The 18,131-nt window shown below is 43.0% G+C and overlaps 1 protein-coding gene across 1 annotated transcript in view; it reads left to right on the top strand.

Moving 5' to 3' along the window:
• Positions 1–18,131, top strand: part of PHLPP1 (PH domain and leucine rich repeat protein phosphatase 1) — a 127,821-nt gene that overhangs the window by 61,158 nt on the left and 48,532 nt on the right. Inside the window, exons 2-3 of the mRNA XM_088521338.1 lie at positions 9,536–9,732; positions 12,092–12,217. Coding sequence (XP_088377464.1) covers positions 9,536–9,732; positions 12,092–12,217 — 323 coding nt within the window. The remainder of the gene's footprint in view (positions 1–9,535; positions 9,733–12,091; positions 12,218–18,131) is intronic.

The raw sequence follows: 18,131 nt of genomic DNA, 5'->3' as shown, positions 1-18,131 counted from the left end.
GTGGAGAAAGCCACCCAGGTAGGAGACATCTGAGCCAAGCTTGCAGAGCGAGCTGCGAGCAGGCTGCCTTGAATAATGGAGCAAAAGTGTGTTGTGGGGACATTGCCCTTGTCCTAGCAATGAAACCTGGTATTAATGAAACAGAACTCGAAATATTTAGTGTTTAAGGCTGTGCCATGCAGTCTGTCAGTTGACAGGTTTAAATCCAGCCTTCCTGCTTTCTCTTTACAGTGCTAAACTTGGGAGAGAATTGACCTGACAACAGGTAACATCTTCAATGTTGCTCCCTCTCCAAATGCTTTGGGATCTTTAAGCTAGATCTAAATAAGATGTGCTAGTCATAGCCTTGCAATGTGCAAGATTGTATTGAGAAAGGCTGCTTATCAGATACGTTTTATTATGAAACTTACGGATTTTGATCTGTAAATAGATTGCTGTATCAGCATTATTATTATAGAAAATATCGCAATCTAAAATGCTTTACCTTTGTAAAGATTTAGATGAGCATACATTTTTAGAAATGCTATGGAATACCAAATCTTCTTACTTTTGATGAAAGAGTAAGGAGAGAATTGCTGTACTAACAATTTGAATATACTTAACAGACAAATTGGTTTGATCATCTTGTGATGAGCTCAGATTTTAGCCTAGAATACCTTGAAAGGGGTGGCAGTAGTGTTGATATGTTTCATACGAAACCATCCTTGAGCTAGTGTGCAGAGAAGTGTTCGTTTTTCAGCTCTGTAAGCTGAGCTGTTCAGCTGAACTGATGGTGTCGTTTTATTTGGCCTGCCAGGTGGTACTGTGCTCAGGACAAGGCAGGTGCAGGGAGGATGGGGAAGAGAGGAGGTTGTTGTGTGCGGGTTTTTTTGTTTGGTTTTCCTGGCAAAACTCAGTGCTTTTTATCTTTCTGTCATGGTATTAAGCCATACAGATGAAGCACTGCCAGGAGCTGCCATCGTTCCTTCTCAGAGGCAAATGTGTTCAAGCAGTTATTTGGAGCTAGAATTACTAGACTATACGTTGAGCTGATAAAATACGAAAGCTGCTGTTAACCTCGGTGGAGTTACCAAGCGCTATCTTGCTCTTCGATTCCAGCAAGACTCCAGGTTTGCCCAAGACAGTTGGTTAGCCCTGAGCTTTTGCCAACATAGCAATTGGCATTAGGGTAAGCATCCCTTGGATTTTTCTCTGCTTGTAGCTCCATTGCATGTTAGAAATACCCGAAGTAGAATTCAGTCTTGCAAGATCTCCCAAACACGGATGCGTGTTTCCAGGATGCCCTTCAGCCCTGCTGCAGGGAGATTGGGATGGGGGGCAAGAAGGGGAAGGATGAGGCTGAGCAGTCACTGGCTCATATCCTCCCACAACCGTACAGGTTCTCTTGCAAGTTGTGATACTGCTGGTGTATTTTAGGTTTTTGGTCTCATGTGTTAAATTCCTAACTCTAATATTAGCATATACACAACTGTAAAACTGTTCCAGAAGTTGAGCTTCCTGAGGTCATCTTAATAAGGGATAACATAAAATCTGTTGCCGAGGTATTGTTTTCATAAGCTATCCTGGTAAGAGATGCGATCAGGTATTGGTGCAAATCTTTTGGCAAAAATACTTGGTAGAACATTAGTCAAAAATCTTCTTCAGCAGCTTTCTTAAATGAATCTGAAGCCCAAGGTGAGGAAGCTACTTAGCACTTCCTGGAGGTTCCAGACTAATACTATAGTCTTTTATTACTTGTGAAAGTTCAGGAGAAAGCAGATGGTTCCTCTGGATGGGTTCCTCTTGATGGTTCCTTCTCCTCACTGCATTTCGATTATTTTTTCACGTAGCAGTGACATGATTTCTGAAGGAGTGGGTCCTGATCTTTACTGCTGAAGAATAGGAAGCGCTCTCCCCTTTACAAACTTCATCCAAGCTGAGGTATTTGGGCATAGCAATAGATTTCAATTCACACTTTTGTGTTGTTTTGTTTGTTTGGTTTGGTTTTTCATCCAAGCCTAAGTCAGGACATCAAGGAAGCCCGAGTGCCTCCCTGCCTTTCTGCAAAATCCTTAACTCCCTCGTTACGGTCCCAGCAAGGGGACGCCAAGACATAGAGTGTGTTGCCCCTACCTGGTAATCCAGAGGAGCTCTCACTGTGCTCGCTTGCTTTTAATGGCAAGCACCATCTTGTTCACTATTTTACCTCCTCCTTGAGCCTCATAAGCTTACTTAAGTTGTTCCAGTGCAGAAATTTTGCTAGGTTAACATGGATTTTTTGGTTTGTTTGTTTTGTGATTTCTGTGAGTCACTGTTAACTTTTTCAGAAGCTTTTGTCTTATATAGGTTGATTTTAGCCTTTGCCACTAAAGCAAATGCAGCCATTTAGAATCAAAGAATCACAGAATGCTTAAGGTTGGAAGGGACCTCTGGAGGTCATCTAGTCCAACCCCCCTGCACACGCAGGGTCACCTAGAGCACGTGGCACAGGACTGCATCCAAGCGGGTTTTGAAGATCTCCAGAGAAGGAGACTCCACAACCTCTCTGGGCAGCCTGTTCCAGTGCTCTGTCACTCTCACTGTTAAGAAATTTTTCCTTAAGTTCCTGTGGAACTTTTGATGCTTCAGTTTGTGGCCATTACCTCTAGTTCTGTCGGTGGCCACCTCTGAAAAGAGGCCAGCACCATCCTCCTCACTGCCTCCCTTGAGGTACTTATAGACACTGATCAGGCCCCCTCTCAGCCTTCTCTTCTCCAGGCTGAACAGGCCCAGCTCCCTCAGCCTCTCCTCATAGGGCAGATGTTCCAGGCCCCTGATCATCCTTGTAGCCCTGCGCTGGACTCTCTCCAGCAGCTCCACATCCCTCTTGTACTGTGGAGCTCAGAACTGGACACAATACTCCAGATGTGGCCTCACCAGGGCTGAGTAGAGAATTTTCCCCTGATAAATATGTAATGCTTGATAGAAATGCTTTGCTTTTTTAATCTGCACTGTTTTTTAAGGGTTGTTAGCATATTAGAGTTTATTTGTGGAGCTGGTGAGGCTTGTGAGAACAGGGTACAAGGAGTAACCCAGTGATCAAAACCTGAACACTGTCTCAGCGGAGGGAAGATTAGAGGGACACTTTCTGCATCGTGAAGTGTGTATGAACCTTTCCTCTGTTGAGGATTTAATATAAATGGAAGACAGGATTATTGCCATAAAACTAATACATGTATTTTGTTCTGTCACGTCATCTAGTGATAATACTCCTCTTTAAGGAAGGTCTTGTAAATTTGGAACATGCTTCCCAGTTACTGAAAGCTTGTCCATCTGCCTGTTTTGTCTCATAAAGAATGTCTCCTTAAAGGAAAGGCTGGAGTAGCCCAATTCTATAAAATCCAGCTTTTATGCTCTAATTGTATTTCTCAATGAAAAGATAAGTCCTCAAGTATGAGAAGTCAAACTGCTAATCTGTAGAGGAAATAACCACTTCAAACCTTCCTCCGGCCCCCAAATTAAAACCCAGGAGGAGTATAATGAGTAAAATCTATTCTAATAGTGATATGCCCATAAAACCAGCCTAATGGGGACTCAAGCCCTTGTTCAGCAGAGCAGTACAAAATCAATCACTCTTGTAGGAACTTTTAAGGGTCTAAGTAGACTTGAATGTAAAGATGCAACACCTGGTTTTGGAAGAGGTGGTTTGCCAGGTAAAATATTACTTGGTTATCTTTATAAAAGCATCTTCTCTTGATTGCAGCCAGAAACTACAAGATTAGATGAATCCTTGGTCTTAGTTAACTGCGTGAACAGGTGATTCTGTGCCTTTCTTAAATTATGACAGTGTAGTACCCTCGGCAAGGAAAATCCACTCGAAGCTGTTTTTTGTTGCTGTTTTTCTTTTTAATAATAATGTTATTGCATGTAAGCTTTCCTTGTGAGTTTAAAGTAAAATATGAGAGCTGTACAATAGCTTCAGAATTATGTTACTCATGTTTTTTTCTCCTGTGGATTTTACTCTGCTCCAGCTTTTTTTATCCAGCTTGCTACTTTATTTTTATACATCTCATTGTGTTGAGGCCTTGCCTGGAGTCAGTACCGCTGTCCTTGCTTTGACACGAATGTGGGAGGAAGCCGCCTTAAGCAACCGAGGCTCTTCCAAAATATCCGAGGCCACAGCTTTCTCTGGATTTAGTGCAGGAGCAGAGGCAGGCGGAGGGCTCTGGGCTTCAGCAGCAACAATTCATTCCCCGCCTCCCGAAGGTGGGCAAAGACGGCCATGGGTTACGGCTGCGGCCGCCGCTCTCCGCGCGGGGCCCCTTGTCTTGCCAGAGCTGTCCCTGAGCCTTTACAATCCCAGAGAAACGCAGGAACCGAAGCAGTCTGCTCTGCCTGAGAGGGCCTGGGGCCAGCTTCCCGCGAGCTGCTGCTGATGGGACTGGATGTGGTGCGGGCCCCAGGCCAAGGGCCCTACGAGAGCGGATGAAGGCCATGACCTCCTCTACTGGCCCAGCTGCAGCTGCGAAAGGACGTCCCTAAACTAGGCACAGAAAAACTGAGTCATTCTGTCACTTCTGGAAATCCTCAAACGTGGAGATTATTCCTACTGAATACATCCTGCGACAGGATGTATAAGTGTGTTCTTGAACAGCGTAGCTAGATGTCTTTATTGCCAGGCGGCTCCTGAGACAGCTCTGAGAAGAATTCAATCTTTCAAGCTAGCCAGGCTGCCTGTGTCACACAGGCCCAAGAGAAGTTTAAGTTTTCATTCTGACAGACCAATATTAGTAATTAAAAAAAAAAAAAAATTAAAACCCTCTGCTCAGAAGTGAGCGTGTTTCCTGTATCAACACTTCTGCCCCCTCTTATTTTGGTAATATCTTAAATAACTCTTTACAGGCAGTCTTTTTTTGGCTGTACTTTTCAAACAGGGTGGAAAAATAAGTACTTGCAACTTAATCAGCTTTATAACTTCAGAGTTTTTTTTTTTCCAAATACTTTCATGTCCCATAATGAGCTAGTCCCCTATAACTTCTTACAGTAACGTATTCCATGTGCCTTCCGTTGCGAGGATAAAGAGCTTTATTCCAGAGTCCAAATCAAATGGCTGTGGGTATTTAATAAGGCCTGGAGTCTTTGCACCAGGCAGGATGGCAGTACGCTGCGTACCCGAAACGGCTTCAAGCGGCTTGTGGGGAGGCCTGAGAAGGATCGTTATGGAAAGATCACTGGTGTCCCGTCCATGCTTCCAGTTAAGGACCATATGTTCCTGGTCTAAACAACAGTCCTGCCTTTTAAATCAGATATCCTGCTTTTTTCTGTGTCCTTGTTCTAAATACCACTGACTTCCCCCCAGGTCTTAAGGCAAACTGAAAGTGCAAGGAGCTCAACCATGAATGTCAAGACGGCCAAATGAATGGTCTGCTCATAGTTCCTCAGGGCGTCTCCTCTAGTGCCTCATGTAGAACAAAAGTCCTGTTGTGGATGTGCTCTGCATCTGGGGCCCTGACAGGAACAAAAAATAATCTTTTCAGGGTTTCTTGCTGAAAAACCCGACCTGCTCTGGTTGGGTTTAACAACTGAAAAACACGTTCTGGTGTGCAGCTCTTCGGGATGTTCTGGCACACTTGCCTCCTGTCTGAATAATAGTTATCCTCAGCTTTTGGAAAGGAATTGAATTTGCGTTTCAAGTCGCAAAGGATTATGGTTACCTTTTTATCTGCAGAACGGTTAGCTTCAAAATAATATCACAAACCTCTGTGAAAACTCATCCGCTCCCTTTGCATACAGTAAAAACTGAAGACAAAACCTGAATGTGAGTCTCACTTATCTCCTCAAGCACAAAGGGGAAGTCTGTCAGATGGGTGGTGGAAGGTGGTTTCAGAACAGCTGGTCCCTTCACTGGAAACAGTATTTTCAGCAGCACAGGTAGGCTTCCTCCGCAATTGATTTATTTTACAGGAGATGCTCTGATTGGCCAAGAATTTGTGCTCTTTGTTGCCTTTTTTTGGTCCTTGGCTAAAGTGGTTCAGGTGATGCTGTCGTTGCCCCACTCCACTCTATAAAACAAAAAGGTGGTTTGCATCAATTGTGGATCCTTTCTCATTTGGTTACTGCCGTGAGGGGAGGAGCAGCAAGAGCTTGGGGATTGCTTTGCACTGCTTTTGTGTCCCAGCTGCCTTGTGTTGTGGCTGTATCTCCGTAGCTTGCGGTCATTTAAACTTCTACTCTTTATACTCTTCCGGTAGCAACTAGTTGAGCTTTTCCAAACCTCAATCTGTTCAAGCTTGTCTTTCAGTAAGCAGGGTTGCTTCCTGGTAGGCAGCCACTTATCTGCGCCACTTCAGGGGATTTAGGACTCCGGTTTCACTATTAGTTGATATATCCTTGAATAACCATTGTTTAAACTCAAAATAAGCTGTCAGCTTTTGCTGTTTGTTGAGTTTTTCTCTGGCATAATAATAGTATTAGGATATTCCTAAGTATCAAAGGCAGCAGCAACCCTTTAGCAGGAAGAAAACTGAATTATGTGTGAGCAGATTGTCTTTCAGGCAACATGTGATCCAATATTAAATGTAGACATTTCAAGTTATGTAGTTGTGTGGACAAGAATATGAAGAGAACAATTGTTTTAGTGAAAAGTTTAGCATTTTTTCCTTTCTCATGAGGACTGTTTCCTGTTGCAAGGAGCAGAACTTGCAAGGTGAAGTGTGTTTTAAATCCTTCAGACTCAAAGGGGAGCAGTCAAACAGTCTTTGAGAGAATAGCTGGAGATTTTACCCTGGTAGTTGTTTCATCAAATCTGTAGTTTGAGAGAGAGTACAGTTCAGACCTAGCGTGAAGGCTTCAAAGGATAGCTCTGCTCTAGCTTCTGTTCCAGCTTTTTTAGTAAAGATTTTTTAACAGTAATTTACTATGACTTGCAGTTTATAACCTCAGCTGAATTTATCAGAAATTTGCAAAACTGCCTGTTTGAAAGTTATGAGTACCCTTACTGGTCCAAGCATCTCTACTTATGAGGTTAATTTGAGAGAATGAGTTGTTTAGTCATCCCGGGAAGCAGGTTTCCCAGGGGCATGTTTTGGTGTGTGTGTGTGTGTGATTTATTTTTTAAATTTTTATTTATTTTAACTTTTGTGCAATCTCTCTAGTTTTTCAGCACCCCTCTTGCAGCGTGGCTGGCTAGTGTGCTGTCCCAGCACTGAGTTTCCCAGCGCACGCAGCCAGGTCGTGTTACTGCTCTGCCGCTGCCGAGCGTTCTCGCGTTTCCTGCCAGGCCGCCTGGCTGCGGCGGGAGGCCATGTCCTTTGTTACCCACCACGATCCCGAAGAACTTCTGAGGATTGGTGCTGTCCCCATATTAGGTGTGACCTCCATTCTTTTTTCCTCCAGGGATAAAGTTGCATTCAGGTGTATTAAAATATGTGATTTTGAATGGACTTGGCTTCCCAAGGGATTCAGGTTGTGCTTTGCAGTCCCCAAGAGTTCCTTCAGCAATGAATTGTGCTTTTCAAAACAGGTGATAAAGTTAGGGAATGCAGCCAGAAACAGGCTCTGGGAAACAGTCTTGTTTCAAAAGTTGCTTCTGAGCTGAAACTGTCCATACTCCTAACAACCATTCTTCCTACAGCCATACTTTGGACGCTGTGGAACACTTTTTAGTCCATTACAGAGATATTACTGCCACTATGCACAGTTAGTGCTTTGCTGGCATAAGCCAGGTAAAATATCTGTTACTTTGCAGCTAGGTTTTTGCATTCTGGATCCAGAGTTCGATTCAGCTTCTGTATTTAGTGAGTGCTGAGTTGCTCACTGGTTTAGTGACTCGTCTTCCACACTAGTTGTTCCGTAACTTTGTGTACAACGCGTACAGTGCAACCTCGATGTGTTCAGTGCACATTCTTCCCTTCCACTCTTCTGCTGGGCTCGAGAAAAGTGTTTATCCACAGTTTCTCTTGTTGGAATTGCATTTGCTTGGCAGTGAAGTTACTGCTTTCTTAAGGCGGCTGGTTTTTGTATTTTATTTTAATAAATGCTGTAAGTATCCTGTAGGCATTAGAGTTTCTGTCTTTTAGCTTCAAGCACCAGTAATGTTCCTGCATATCCACCCTGGCTGGCAGTGGTAGCCTCTATGCCAGCGTTTATTAGAGCAGAGCGGGATTTGAGGTAACTGTGCCAGGACTTGGCTCTTGAAACTGCCAGGAAGATTCAAGAAGGCTGCTCTTAAAGGGGAGGCCAAGGCTTGGTGCAGGATGGGGGCAGAGAAATGCTGTGATAAGTGTCTTCTGTCTCCAGTGGGGTAATTGGAAGGAAAGAGCAGACTCCCTGAGGCAAATGAGCCATCCTGCAAGGAGCACAGGCACGCTTGGAGTTGGCGTGCAGTGGTTGTCAGTGCCTTGGTTTAACTGGCCCTGATCTGAAAGAGTTGGGTTGGAAGAGAGATTCAACCCTCTGCTTTTCTGGAGTCTGAACTTGTTGATAATTCTTTTCTTCTGAAGCACTCTTGTTAAACCACTCATCTTCCTGCACTGATCTCTATCTTGGGTGTTGTGATGGGGAAGCTACATAGAGGTAACACAGCCTTTGGTTCTTCAGCAAGGGGATCTCCCTTTCTGAGTTTCACTGCCACTGATGTTCCTCCAGAAACAGTTGACCTTAAATGTGATTACCTCTGGTCTCTGCTTGCAGAAGACTCTAGGGTTTTTTTGGGGGGTTGATTCTTTGAATGAAAAAGAGTGAATTGTGCTTTTACCATTTACGTCCTGAAAGAATGCAGTCCTGGAGGAAGAGAGGCAGGAGATTGGCAACATGATGGGGATAAGTGTCATTATAAAGGTTGCTTCTGTAGAAAGCATGATTTTGTTAGACTCTGAGCCATTTTGAGATGAGTCTTTTAACAGTTTTAGTCTAATTGTTAGTTTAATAATCTGAATTATTATAACTAGAGAATTCATTATAATATGGACAAAATTACGTCATTGTTTCTAAAGCTCAACTGAAGCAGAGTCACCTGGAGGTGTCTAGGTTGTCTCTGGTTACATCGTAGTTTAGGGTACCACCTCTGCTGCCGGATTTGGACTGAACAGAGGGCTAGAGGGAGCGGGAACTACTCGGCATGGGAAGCTGTTCAAACCATGACCTTAAGGATAGCAAGGAAAGGGGCAATGAAATGGAAAGATATGCCCATGAACATGCAGGAGTACCTCACCCCTTTCAGCAGTTACCACAGAGTGAGCATGCACTCAACAGGAGGCTGCCTTGCAAGGTACTTTACTGCTGAGATGAACATTTGGTTGTCAGGTCCCACAGAAGAAAGTTGGCACCGTTAATTGGTGCTTTGATGACTACTGCAGGTTATGGGACTGCAAGAGCGTGGTCTAATCTAATCAAGAGAGCAACCTGTTCATGTACTAGTGATGAAGGAAGCCTGCACTGGAGCTGATACCGCATTACCCAAACACATGGTTATAAAGCTGAATTTTCCCTTTGTCACAGGAGGTCTGTGTCTGGGAGACTTGCATGAAAGCAGCAAAGATTCTCTGTGATCAAGTGGATGCTTTTGTTTCCATTTCAGGGAAGCCCCACAGCATTGGCAGCTCTGAACGGATTCAGCTCTCAGGAATGTACAATGTTCGAAAAGGGAAAATACATTTGCCAGTCAACAGATGGACGAGACGCCAAGCCATCCTTTGTGGAACATGTCTGATCGTCTCCTCAGTGAAAGAAAGCCAGACTGGAAAGATGCATGTCCTCCCTTTAATTGGTGGAAAAGTAAGATTTTGTTTTTAGCATTGCTTGCTAATGCTGTTTGCCAAATCCCCGTCTCTCTGCGCAGAGAAGATCATGTTCAGTTATCACTCCCCCCCTCCCTTAGAAAATCTGCCTTGTCAGGTGGGATCATCAGGGCAAATAACTGACTCTCTACTTAAAAATTTATGAAGTTTGGACTAAAATGATAAAGAGCAGTGATGGCAGCACATTGTTTTCAATAGATAACAGTCTCTTTTTCTTCTGTGCAGTGATAAATATTTTATGTGTGCATTCGTACACAGCTAAATGTTACATACAACTGTATTGTGTATGACCTATGGGTGTGCCTCTGCCCAGTTTTTAGCCATGCTGTGTTACTCTAAAGACTTGAAAACCAACCTAAAAGGACATAAAAGAAGCGCCAAAGCTAAATGGGTTAAAGGTCTGTTCTGAACATCTGTTTTCTGTATTTTTAAAATTATTTTTGTTGGTGGTGTTGTTTTGAGCATTCAGCATTATGAGTAGTGTTCTAATGCAGGTGAAGAGTAGCAAACATTTTTATTTTTAAAAAGATGAAGCTGGATATTTTTCTTATTAATCACATACAAGCCATTAGCTATTTTATTTTAAATATATGTTGGGGTCACTATGACCAGGTTAGTTACTCACAGTGATGGGGAAATAATTCATTTTACTCCCTCAGCCTCAGGTTGAATTTACACCTGAAATCATGTTATTTTACTTGGCATTTTAATAAGTTTAATACTTAAGATGCATTTTGAGACAAACAAGCTTCGTAATGCTCCATGCAGAACGTGCAGTTTATTCATTAATCATACGACCCTTATGGTTGGAAAAGACCTTCGAGATAATTGAGTCCCAGCGTAAGCCTCTCAGCATCCTGCCTCCTAAAACTGTGTCCCCAAGCGCCTCATCTACACGTTTCCAGAACACTACCAGGGTGGGTGACTGCACCACTCCCCTGGGCAGCCTGTTCCACTGCTGTGAAACCAGTCCCTGCTTCCAGGAGTGTTTTCCTGTCCCTTTTTACAATTCATGGCGTGGTTTGTAGCCCTTTCCTGGAGGCACTGAAGTAGAGCCTGGGTCCTCTCTCGTAGCCCCTCTGTGCACACGCTCTGGCTGTGAATGGCATTTCTGGCTGCTGCATGTTGGAAAGGGCCCTCTTAGGCCTTCTCTTTAAGATAAAAAGAGAATTTTTTTTAAAGAAGGGTGGTGTGCCTTTTCTTAAATCCTTAGCATGGACTTTCTAAGTTGCTGCTCTGGCACAAAAATGCCTCCTGTAATGTAAAACATGCAGACTGTTAAAATGAAAGTTGTCAGCAAATGAAAAAGAAAAGGAGAATTGAGCTGGGGAAAAATGTACTGAGGACTTCTCCTGACAAAGCTGGAGTTGGAGGATGCTTGTCACAGACTTAAGTGCTTTTTAAATTATTGCTCAAAAAACCCTTCTTGCTCAGCCCCACAAATACGTTGTGCTTCCTGCCTTGTGGAGCTGAGGCACCAACACCATAAGTTGTGTGGGACTCTGCGCGCACGGCAGCAGGATGATGTATTCTGGGGTGGGTTTTAGCAAGCCGAGAAGTGCCAAAGAATTTAATTGGGGTGGATGCGAAGTGTTTTACTAAGCCTGTTTTTAATAGTATTGCTATTCAGGAGTAAAAAATATGATCCTTTAGGTCATTTGAAGACAGCTTTAAATGTCTCTCCCTAGGAAACCAGTTTTGATTCTCGGTCTTTCTTAAAATGTTGATGTTCTTGGTGTTTTCTTTCCTTGGTTCCTTCGTTAAACTTGTCAGTCTCTTCAGGTCTTGCATATCTTAGCAAAGGGTGAGCAAAAAGAAGGTTGCAAAAACCTGGAATAGAAAAACGAAACAAATCCAGAATGCCTTTAAGCATTGGAAAATAACAGGAATATACCTATTTTCTCTTTATTTCAGTCTTACCAGCAGCTATCAGCTCAAACTGGAATTCCTGCCAAATGTGTCTCTGCATGCAGCAGAGAAAGCCAACCTCAGTTTTGCTCTGCCTTTGTGACATGAGGCTTTAAGTCATGTGCTTAAGAGCTGGGGTTCTTTTTTTTTTCCTTCTAGCCATAAAGCCTGTGTCATTTTTTAACAGATTTTCTAGCATTCTGGAAAATAGAGGTGAGCAGGCTTAAAAGTTCTGCTAAACTGCTTCCAGGTGTTCTGCTTCCTTGCTTACCTAGGTTTGGTGAATATTTGACACTCAGCTTGAGTCCTTTAGAGGGATAGTAACTCTTTTCTAGAGCTCCTTCTGGGCATGTTTTAACTTTGCCCTGTGGGATTCTGCAGAGAACTTCTGATTCTTGTTCACTAACTGTTTTGTGCCTTTGCTGCAGGTGGAAGAAGTGAAAAAGCACCAGCACTGTTTAGCTTTTAGCTCCTCTGGACCTCAAAGCCAGACCTATTACATTTGTTTTGATAACTTCACCGAATACTTACGATGGCTTCGACAAGCATCAAAGGTGAGAGGAATCCTAAATCCTGACTTGTTCTGCCTTGCAGTGGGACTGGGGTGATGGGTGGAGTGAGATCAGTAGAAGAGAGATGGAGGGAAGTGTGGCTGTCAAGACTGCAGTTTAAAAAGCTTTATTTCAGTATGAATACAATCTGAAATAGCATAAGAATATTTAATTAATTTCCTATACAGAGCCCAAAGATTGACTGGTTAGAATAAGGAATTGTTTTCTGTTGGAAATATTACTGAATCTCCCATTAGTTTCATAACAGATTTTTTATCCCATCATTTGTATTAATTAGTAAAGCCTTCCTAAACTAAATTTATAGTGTGTTTAAAGCTGGCTTTACAATGAGAACTCATGTCCTCTGTTATGTTCATTTGACATTTTAGTTCCATTTTGTATTGCTTAAAGGTTGTTTTCTGCAATTATCTCTTAATGTTTTAATCCCTGCTACCTTTCATGATAAATTTTCCTGAAGTCTAAAGCATCTTCTGTATCTTGAACACTGTTTTGTTTTATTTTACTATAAAACTTCTGTTGTGCAAGAAGCCTGGGCTCCAGAGGCTTTGACATTGATTGAATAAAGACAAATCTAATGAGTGAGGCAAACAGTGTAAAACAATGAACTTCAGAAGGGGAGATAAATGGGCAGAAAGTCCCTCTGAATTACTGGCAGAGCAGGGTTGTTCTGTGCCATGCAGTGCTTCTCTCCCCCTCGCTGGTGCACCCAAATGACTAACAGCATTGGGAAGAGAGCCAGCGTGAGAGCATGGTCCCATGTAGTCATGATGGCTTCCCATTTTTCTTAGGTAAGGGCAGAAAGAAACTACATGGTTTAAACTCTGTTTTCAGGCCCTCGTGACTAAGGAAATTTGCTATACTCGTTTTTGGTAAAATATACATCATGGGAGAAACGATACCTAGTTTTCCTCATCTTTCCCCTCATGTTCTGTTCTTGTAGTACAAAAACTGAGGCTAAGCTTTATGGATTCCTGGGTTTTGAAGAGAGCACGTTGCCATTTTGATCTGCTTTTTTAATGTTTGGGTTTTCTATCCTTAGACTGAAAGCCAGACATGGACGTGATTGTGTGCAAGGCAGTTGTGTGGGAAGTACTGTGCAGTAACACTAGTTTTAGAGACAGGAAACAGAGAAACTACTAATGCTGCAGTAACCCCACTTTCCTGCAGCTGATGCTCTCCTTGTCTGAGTGCTTTTATGTAAGCGGGCTCACTCATGGCGAGCCTGTACGAGCAAAGGATAGGAGGTTTCAGCAGCAGCTCAGTAGTTCAGATGGAGCTCTTGTGCAGGAAAGAAATCACACTTCTTGTGAAATGGCTTGCCTCAGGTTTTGCTGTCTTGGAAGCTACTCCAATTCCAAGCAGTTGAAATACTCGTGTTAGTCAAGAAAATACCATATGAAGCTTTGTAGTCTTGATATCAAATTTAGGATGGAATCACTGAGTGGTTGAGGTTGGAAGGGGCCTCTAGACATCATCTAGTCCAACCCCGCCCTGCTCCAGCAGGGACACCTAGAGCACGTGGCACAGGGCGGCATCCAGATGGGTTTGGAAGATCTCCAGAGAAGGAGACTCCACAACCTCTCTGGGCGGCCTGTTCCAGGGCTCTGTCACCCTCACAGTAAAGAAGTTCTTCCTCACGTGGAAACGGAAGGCATTTTGGCTCTCCAGCTTTGAACTTCCAGTTGTTTGTTAAGAGGTTGGTCATATGTTCCTTAAAGATTGATTGATTTACTTATGTAATGATGGTAGGTTATATAATGTCTGCAGCTTTCTGAATTATTATGAATAAGATCTAAATTTTTTCTAAATTGAGTTATGTAATAGCATTTGTTCTGAAAGTAACATCCATACTGAGTTGATCATGGTCAGTGATCGTTTTGTTTCTGCAGTTTTTGGTGCTCTTGGCATAGGCTACTGAAAACAGGTTTCTGCTATTTACAAGTATAATGCAAATGTTAATGTAAGGACAGGAGGAGAGCACTGGTAAAATATTTCATTAGAATTTCTCACTTCAGTTTTCAACTGAAAAATTTGTTGTGTGTGTCTTTGTATATACCTCAAAAGAGCTAGAAGATGGTGTTATTTTATCTTGAAATAGCAAGCATAATCTTGAAAGGAGGCTTTGCAAAGAATGCTTGCTCTGCACTCTTTCTCCCCACTGAATACTGGCAATGACAACTTGTTTAGTAGTGTTCCAGAATGAGATGAATCCCAGTGCATTATCTCTACAATAAATAAAAGTATGCTAGGGAAAAGATTTCCATTCATGTTTGCAAGGGCTTGGGCTCAATTTAATTAAAAGTGGGGATCTCTTGTATAATCTGATTCGTTCTAAGAGTCAAATATATCTTGGACAAGACAGCTGTCAAGCACTGCCCTAATGGATTTGTTAGAGGGGGATGGTGAGTTGGTTTTCTTGTGTTTCTGTATGTGCCTTGAGGTGAACAGTCCTTTTCAGGACTGACTGGAATTGTTGCACAAATGGTGACCTAGATATTGGACTTGTTGGTGACATACTTATTTCAAATAGGTCACTTTTAGATATGCTGATTTAGCCTCAAACAGAATATTTTTAAAAGCTGGCAATGTGGCTTATTCGTTAATATTGATAGTTTTCTACAGCACCACTCTTTTTTTTTTTTTTTCCTTTTAATTTTGAAATCTTGGAGACCTAATTAAGGCAGCTCAAAAGAAGAGCAGCAGCAACAACAACAACAAACTTGGTCCTTTGTGATCTAATATGTTCATGCTCCTGCTGGCCCCTGCAAATCAGCTTAGGCAGCCGGGGAGTGGGGCAGCGAGCAGGAGGGCTGCAGGGCCCCCCTGTTTTGCCTGCCTGACGCTGTCCTGCCCTCATGGACCCCCTTGCAGGGGGGTCCTGAGCTCGCTGCTGGGGTGACACCTGCACCAGGGCATTTGGACAGTGCATTTGAGAGAACTAACGGCTTCACCCTTAGTGTTCCTGCAGAGAGAGGGGTTTTGTATGTAAAATGTAACCGGGTGGTGGAGCTGGCTGTCGCCAGGCTTTTGTTGGGGGTGTGACTGGTGTTTCCAATAGCCAGGCTGAGCTTAACATTTTGGAATTGCTATGTAAGTGCTGGCCACTTCATCACTAATGACGTGTGCGGTTTAGCTACCATAATAAAAGGGCTACCAGTCCTCCATGCTTCAAGGCATGCAATTAAAATTCATACTTGTGTCAGAAATTAAAGGCTGCATAGCTTAAATAGGGATGTATTACAGAATTTCATCTTCTTGGAAATACAGCATGTATGCCTGGGTACCTTGAGATGGGCTATCTGACCCCATGGCTGGTTTGGAAGGGCAGGAGCTGCAATGAGAGCTTGTTGCAATCATGATTTCCTGCATTAGTGTGCTCGGTTCAGTTGGGCAGGTAGAGAAAGAGGTGATGAGATCCAGGTACTAAATAATGCATGACTGCCTTGTGCGTGCGTCCTGTGCTTGCCAAGCCACAAACAGATAGATCTAAATATACAGGTGTGCATCCTTGTGTATACACTTATGCACATACACACATATATATAGATAGATATAAAAATATATAGAGAAATAACTAGGCCACTGTTCTTCATGCAGCGCTTCCCAGCCTGAATTTATAACTGTTAACTGTAGCAATAGATGGGGGGGAATCTACTGTGTGGGGCTTAAATGTCTGGATATGTTTATACCTATGCACCAAAAAAAAATTCTTCCTTCATAAAATATGAGGAATTTCTAACAGTGACCCTTGGTGGAGAAACTACCAGTTTCCTTCCCTGCTACAGGCACCTTTGCCTTGAGGTCTGCGGCAGAGGAGGTGTGTAACCGTAGCCCGCTATTAAAAAGGACAAATTGGGATGTAAATGTCCTTTTTTGCTTACAAGGGGCTGCAAATAACAGTATTGTTTTCAAGGGTGATGGCCATGCTGCTCTACTGGTTTTATTCCTTCCTCATTAGAGCAGAGCATTCTGTTTATAGCTGCTTGCAGTGTTGAACCTGTGGAAAATAATAACTAATTTATACTGCGCAATTAAGTGATGCAAGAGCGTCTGCCACAGTGTGCTCTATCTTCCTTGAATTTGTGTACAGACCTATCAGGAGCAGCAATATTGAACTAACTTCTCAAAGCCTCGTAGCCGCCTCGATCACTCTCCAGTTGTCTCTTTAAAACAGAGTTTCAAGGTTATGTTTGGAGAATATGCTGTGTACTCTGGATCTGAATAATGTGGAGAGGAGGAAAGTGATTGATGCCTCTAATAATCAGAGTTTATTTCTACTGAGGAAAAATGACCTGGTTCTGACTGAACATTTATGTGGATAGCTCAATCCCTATTCCAGATACTCCTAATAGGCACAGACAGCCAGCACGACTCAGCTACAGGTTCAGCCTTCGAAGTGGAAAGCTTTTGCTTCGCAGAGCCATTGGATACAAAACCCCCAGCTAAGGAGGTTCGAAGCCACTAGTCTTAGGGCTAATTAGGCCTGGTTTATCCCTGCCTTGGCTTGCCCGCTGCCTGGCTGACCTGGGTTGGGAGCGCTGGGCAGGAGTCAGGCTGGCAGGGAGCTTGATGAGCAGCCCGCAGTCCTCTCCGGAGCTGTGAGGGACAGGCTGTGCTAACGGGGACTGGTCACAACAAGCTCTGAATGTTTCTTCCTCTCATGCCCCCCTCTCTCCTCCTAAGCCTTGCCAGTAGCACTGAGCTATTGGTAAGGGAGGGAAAAACATATGCAAACAAGTTATCTTTTTTGCCAAGCTGTGATTTATTAAAATACCTTCTTTTTCTTAGAGTCACTAGATGCTTTATCTTCTTTTCTGGTTTCAGTTCAGACTCCTAAGCAATGTATATCTCTTTTCTAGAGGGTAAGTTTAGAAGACTTTACCTTAATTTCCATTAGTTCTAAATTCGTAGACATGTTTCTTTGCTTTTACCTTAGGCTGTAACTGAGTGTCAGAAATTCTGCAGGAAACTCTTGTATGCAGCAAGCAGACTGGTGCCTTGCAGTGGCTGATTTCTGATGTTTTTTCAGAACTTTTAGTCCTATTCTGCACGCTTAAACTCTGTGTGTGTTCATGTGTGTGTGTGTGTGTGTGTATTGGGACTGGGCAGGAGGTCAGGGAAGTGCTGGGCTTTAGGAAGGTGACTGTACACCAGCTGGTCTGATTCCTGCATTGCTGGTGTTTGGAGGCTTGGAGGTGAGTCCAGATGCTAGTTGGACTTACAAATAAGTGTAGTATAATGCCAGCATGGGTGACATCCTTGGAAAATAGCTTTTAATCAAATCTAAGCTCTACAAAGAACTTGCTTGCTTTGAGAACAACAAATATCCAGGTTTCCTCAAGTTTCTGAAACTAAATGTCATTGGCCTGCTGGAAACTGTTGCTTTACCTTTTCTCCTTCAGGGAAGGAAAGAAGGTTCTCTCATTCCATTTTTTTTTTTTTTTTTTTTGAGCTGGTCATTACTTATGGGAAACTTGTTGACTTCAAGTAGGAGGAAACCTTTTTTCCCTCTAGTGCCCCAAATGGACAGTACTGAAATAATGCTTCTCCAGAAGTTGATTCCTAAAAATAAGCCGCAGCTTCCTTTTAACAGTGATTGCAAGTACTCCAATAAATGAAAACTCTGTTTTCCACTCCAAACTTGACTTCCTTTCTTGCACGTTTGCAATGTCTTTCGTGCTTGAGCCCACTTTGTGCTGCAGTGATACCCAGGGTTCTTGGTGCTGGTGGCTCCTTGTCAGCTCCAGCCTGAGAACAGAAGAAGGGACAAAGCAGAGTTGAGGCCAGTTTTGTTTCTCTTTTAGGTATAAAACTTAGGTGTTCCTCTCTCTCTCTCTGCAAAACTTACCCCCTTGTGCTCTCAGTTGTTAGAGGTTAGTTGGCATTTTGGGAATAA

This window comes from Tinamus guttatus, unplaced genomic scaffold (assembly GCF_059628265.1).
Source record: "Tinamus guttatus ecotype Peru unplaced genomic scaffold, ASM5962826v1 Tinamus_guttatus_pri_ptg000117l, whole genome shotgun sequence".
In the NCBI taxonomy this organism is placed as follows: Eukaryota; Metazoa; Chordata; class Aves; order Tinamiformes; family Tinamidae; genus Tinamus; species Tinamus guttatus.
This window is presented reverse-complemented; position numbering and strand designations above follow the sequence as displayed.